Genomic DNA, 5,732 nt, shown 5'->3' with positions numbered 1-5,732 from the left:
AAAATGTGTTTGGATCATAATTTGTTCAAATAAAACGAATCATAAAGGTGAGTAACTTCTGTCTCATTGGTGATGTGATGATGCATTTAGAAAAACATTTACAAATAAATTTATGTTTGTGCTAAGATCTGATTTTTTAAAATTTGTTTTCTCTAATAAATGTTGTCATATTACAACAAATCATAAAAACGGAGAACTTGTTTCACATTTTCCAGCTGTGGTTTGGTCAGGGAAGATTTGACCCCCACGTGCACGCGTGGAGTCCCGCCCATTCATCGAAAGCGCTCCGGTGATGCTCTGATTGACGGCCACGTGAGCCAATCAGAGCGCCTGAAAGCGTGACTCATTCTTTTCTCTTTTTCCTATGGAAGAATCGCGGAAAGGCGGGCCACAGGAAGCACACTTGGTTGAATGACCATTAAAGCAGCAATCAGCGGTAAATATGTTGTGATGCCACGCTCCACGCGCGGACGCGGACCGTCCGAGCCTGTCGACGCGTCCTCTTGCACCGGTCCTTCTACTTCGTGGAGCTCTGCGGACGCGCCGCGCTGCAGATCCAAAGCGGGAATCTGTCACGGGGATGTGGACGGTGATGGACAGCTGCTGGTCATTGATTGCGCGTGTAGCTTGACGATGGACAGCCTGTGCGTCAGCGGCGCAAAACCCGACGGGCTCTGCAGTCAGAGGAGGAGCGGCTGAGCGCGCGATCAAGCGCGTGAAGATCGTGATGGGGCTTTGTGGTCGAACGTGAAGCTCCCACTGCAATGCTCGCTCGGCGCAGGTGCGTCGAGTCTTTGCCTGGAGGGAATCGGAGCGGCCAACATGGGATTCAGCGTCACACTTGGGCGCACATGCACGAAATAACGCAGGAAATGTGCGCGCAATGGATTCAGTGATTGGTGGTGGTGCGCTGTGATCCGTGGAGACTCAATGCCTCTTAGACCACCTACGACCTGCGTTAATTGGGCCCAGAGATGGGGAGGCAAATCCACCTGGATGGAAGGCTCCTCCCTCTGAAATTGCCCCCCTTGAGACTCTTCATGCCAAATTGATTTTTATTCCCACAACTTCTTGCTTTTTCCATTTAAAAGTGAAGCAATTTAAATAGCGGACGAACTGAAGGGAAATCTATGGATGACAGAGCGCGCGCGCCATGTGACTTTCAGCCCTGACATTTATTCTGAAGGAAAACTTCTTCTGCTGTGTGCATGTGCTGCGTGGCTGCCCCCTTTCCCACACAATGTCTAGATCCAACAGTGTCAGCCCACCCGGAGTCGGTGCGCCCGGGTTGAGGGGAGGGACCGAGCACAGATCAGCGTGGGGAGAGGCTGAGTCTGTGGCCAATGGATGCCCATACTCAGCCAGATCTCCGCGCAAGAAGCTCACCCGGACGAACAGCAGATGGAGGGAGGAGGATGAACCGGACAACCGGCCGCCCGGCCGAGCCTCCACCACCGTCAGCAGGGTCAGCTTCCGATCCCGCTCGGCTTGGCAGGACCATGGAGAGGAGAAACGAGAGGACAACCGCGCGTCCACTAAGCGCTCCGAGGGCGAGGTGAGACCCAAGTCCGTGGAGCTGGGGCTGGAAGAGCGGAGACTGAAGCCGAGGAGCGACGAGGAGGAGGTCATGCCAGAAGTGAACTTTTCTTTGGTGGCGTGCTGCGTCGGCGTCATGCACATTTTCAAATCCAAGAAGTTCCAGTCTGAGAAGTTGGAGAGGCTTTACCAGCGCTACTTCTTCCGTCTGAACCAGAGCAGCTTGACTATGCTCATGGCCGTGCTGGTCCTGGTCTTCACGGTCATGCTGGCCTTTCACTGCGCCGGTGGTTCAGCGGGACCGAGCGTCACCTACGTGGTGGTGTTTTCCCTGGCAATCTTCCTCACCCTCATCCTCATGGTGGTCTGCAACAGGAACGGATTCCACCAGGATCACATGTGGGTCGTTTGCTACGTGGTCATCCTGCTGGTTCTGGTGATCCAGGTCATCGGGGTGCTCCTTGTGCAGCCCAGAAGTGCCTCAGAGGGGATCTGGTGGACCGTGTTCTTCATCCATGTCATCTATACGCTGCTGCCTATACGGATGCGCGCAGCCGTCATCACTGGAGTTATCCTCTCTGCCATCCACGTGGCCATTTCTTGGATGTTAAACGGAATGGACAGCTTTCTGTGGAAACAGGTATGTGGAAGAATGCATTGGGGTGGCATTTTTACACACTCGCTGTGCGCAATAACGCGCACTGGAACGCGCAATCCCTCACGTGCCCCCTATTTCTTAACATTTTTAATACGCTTAATTTAGGATTTCTGAGAACAAATCCAATTAATGATGAAGTTTCATAAGTACATTATGCTTTAGGAGTGTGTTTGTGTGGTAGATATTTTGTAAATGTGCTCTGGAGAGGGACGTCCGATGCGCTGCTGAGCAACTCTTAACTTTTTGTTTGCGCTCAGACTTTTAATACATTATAATCCGTGCAATTAATTTTTTTGGGGGGGATTAAAAAAAATAAATATTGATATATATTTTATTTTTCCTATTGATAGGGCTTTGATTTTTATAACTCCACTGATCATTTACAAAGTTTTCATTTAAAATAACATCTTTATTAATCTGAAGACCTTTTAGATGCAAAATAATACTTAAAAATAGTTTGATACTAATAAGATGTAAAATATATAATCAATGCACAGATTTAATGTGTTTCTCCATAGTTGCTTGAGCCTGTGTTTCTAATATTGCTAAATATATTTACTGTACTAATCTGAACTAATCTTTCCCAACCCGGGATTTATTATTTTTAGCTGAAGTGGACCTGGACTTACATTTTGGACTTTTTACTTGTTTTTTTTTTCAAAATCTTACCAAATACAAAACTTAACACCAAAAACGTTACTTTAAAAAGAACTTAGGAATTCTACATTTTTCCAAGCATGATTGAGGCTTTTTTTGTAGTTGGCATTATCCAAATCCAAACCATGTCTGCACACTTCTCTTTCTCTGTTGGAACAGAGCTGTGTTTGCCACTTCAAAAAGTGAATTTTTGCCAAGATATCCACAATAGTTGGACAAAAAAACGTGTTAATCTGAACACTTTAGCTGCTTTTTTACTTTTATTTATCAATTCAGATATTAAGCTTCTACAAATGATTAAATCTCTGTACTTCAAACTCCTTTTTAATTAAACTTTTGTGTTTTTTTTTTTTTTTTGCAATTTGATTGTTTGGCTTGTAAAAAGCTGAGCTTGGACAGCCTCCGTCCATGTGTTTTATGTGCGTCTGAGCCTGCATGTCCCTCATAACATCCAGATGCCTTTGGTACTATTTGTGTTTTACAACGTTCATCCCTTGAAGGCAAGTGGACTTTATCTGTAATAAAGGTGTTTGCATAAATAGGTTTCATTATCCATGTATATTTAAAGGCACACTTAATTGCACAGAGGTCTAAAGTGCTGATTAGCCCTAAAACAGTTCTCCATTGTGTGCTTTTTTTTTTTTTTTTTTTTTAAAGCTTTTTGCTCTTTTGTTTCTCCACCACTAACGTGTGTTTTGGCAGGCACCATTTGTTGTTTTTATCAGGCTCCTTGCAGCTCATAAATGGCTAAGTTCAGACTAAATGTTGTTAAAAAGATTCTAGCACAAACCTGGACAATGATGAATGTTAATAGATGTTCCAAAGGACCTCCCGAATGTTTGTGGAAAATTCTGTAAACTTAGGATTTATCCCTAAATTCATAAGGTTGCTTTTATTTGAACTAATAAGGCTGAAAGCGTTTGTCCTGGCACTGCCAATTTTAGTGATGTAACATGAACTTTGAATGTTTAAGAGTTAAAATGCATTTGAATACTCCAAATGCACAAAAAAATGATTTAGAGTTTATATTATGAACTAAAGTGTTGCTAACTCTGATGCTACGTTCGCGTGTTCGAACGCGGGTTCTTGAACAAAGTTTTAGGGCTGCACGGTGGCGCAGTGGTTAGCGCTCTCGCCTCACAGCGAGAAGGCCCCGGTTTGACTCCCGGCTGGGACCTTTCTGTGTGGAGTTTGCATGTTCTCCCCGTGCATGCGTGGGTTTTCACCGGGGACTCCGGCTTCCTCCCACCGTCCACAAACATGCTTCATAGGTTAATTGGTGTCTCTAAATTGCCCCTAGGTGTGAATGTGAGAGTGAATGGGTGTGTGATTGTGGCCCTGCGACAGACTGGCGACCTGTCCAGGGTGTACCCCACCTTCGCCCTTCAGTAGCCGGGATAGGCTCCGGCACCCCCATGACCCCGAAAGGGTCAAAGCGGTCAGGAAAATGGATGGATGGATGAAATGATCTGGCGGGCCGGATGTAATCACCCAGCGGGTCGTAATTTTGACTTATGTGGTCTATAGGCTCAGATTTTTTTAGACAATAATGAAGTTTAGGATGATGGAAAACCAAAAAAAAGTCCAAAATATAAAAATATTATTTTTTAATCAAAGCTTAAAACAAGTAAAAAGAACACAGGAATGTTGCTGTTGTGTGACGCATCACATTAAATGATCCATCATGACCCTTAATTAACATCATTGGTGGCAATACTTCCATGTGTAAATGTGAATTTTCAGTTATAAAACGTTAAGCATTCAACCTTAAAGGGTTGCACTGCTGAGCTGGACCCTCCGTTTCTTCATAAAAGTTGTCTGTTGACAGCTTTTGGTCACATGGGTCACATTAAAAGCCGGATGGGAGGTTGAAACAGTAACTTAATCCAATTTCTTCAGTAGCTCGGAATATCAATTTTGAAACTGAATAAAGTTGCATGATTAGTTTAGATGTCTTCTCGGGAAATACAACTGACCTCAGTGTTGTGTTTCACAGAAATCACAGTTTTCTTTCTCAGTTTGTCTCTTTTGAGAGTTCACTTACGTAATGCAGATAGTTTTCTTATTGAATTTTTGTGTTGTTGTGCTGGTGTGACTGGCATCTGTTTGTATTTTCAGCAAAGGCCACACTGTCATTTGATGTGCCGGTGTGGGTGTGTGGGAGCGGGCTGCTGTATTTGTTGTTGTTGCCTCATACACTCTTGTCTTTAGGATTTCTATTCTCGCCACTTCAATAAAACCAGTGACTCAAACAACCATTTTATTAGTAGATTTTTACTCCTTTTTCATTTCAGAGTGAAATGACCAGGAACTTTACATTTGTCTTTTGTATACGTTGACTGTCTGATGTTGACCCTTTAGAGAAACGTCCTCTTAGCTCTATAGCTGAGTGCGGCGCGTTTGGTCAAGGGGAAAATGAGCGATTCAACTCCAGAGGTGTCGGGTTAAAGCTGTGGGTGGTCTGTTGTATATTTGCTAAATTAAACTGTTCCCACAGTTTAGTTTCAACAAGAACCAGTGGTTTGAGGGGAAATGTTGGAAAATATCAGTCATGAGAAAGTTGGATTAGGTCGGACATTTTTCTGATGCAATTTTTCACATTTTTATTTAAATCACTGAAGCGACAGTTAAAAATCTCACCCGAAAATATCTTTTTGTGTTATGCCCACTCCAGTTTTGGACTTTTACGGATACATTTTTGAAATTGTTTCATGTTTTATCACTTGTTTTTATAGTTGTGAAGGAATCTGCTGAGGAGGGTCCAAGCTGGCAGAATTCCAGCTGTACCAGAATTCCAGGCTCCCTAATTGAGTCGCTTGTTGCTTGTAAAGCAGCTGTCCCAATCAGCTCTTCTTCATTTACCTGCTCATTTAAAAAAGAT

General features: G+C 44.0%; 1 protein-coding gene across 3 annotated transcripts in view; it reads left to right on the top strand.

The window, feature by feature from the left end:
* Window positions 1-277: 277 nt before the first annotated feature.
* adcy5 (adenylate cyclase 5) overlaps window positions 278-5,732 on the top strand; it is a 78,246-nt gene continuing 72,791 nt past the window's right edge. For 2 of the 3 annotated variants that reach the window (XM_024286219.2, XM_024286218.2), the window contains exon 1: window positions 280-2,176. In XM_024286219.2, the coding sequence (XP_024141987.1) occupies window positions 1,241-2,176 (936 nt within the window). In that variant the 5' untranslated portion in view covers window positions 280-1,240. Of the gene's footprint in view, window positions 2,177-5,732 lie in introns of all 3 variants that reach the window. The other variant, XR_002920734.2, reaches the window with a different exon arrangement.

Source organism: Oryzias melastigma, linkage group LG21, assembly GCF_002922805.2.
Source record: "Oryzias melastigma strain HK-1 linkage group LG21, ASM292280v2, whole genome shotgun sequence".
In the NCBI taxonomy this organism is placed as follows: Eukaryota; Metazoa; Chordata; class Actinopteri; order Beloniformes; family Adrianichthyidae; genus Oryzias; species Oryzias melastigma.
The sequence above is the reverse complement of the archived record's forward strand: the minus strand, read 5'-3'. Positions and strand labels throughout refer to the sequence as shown.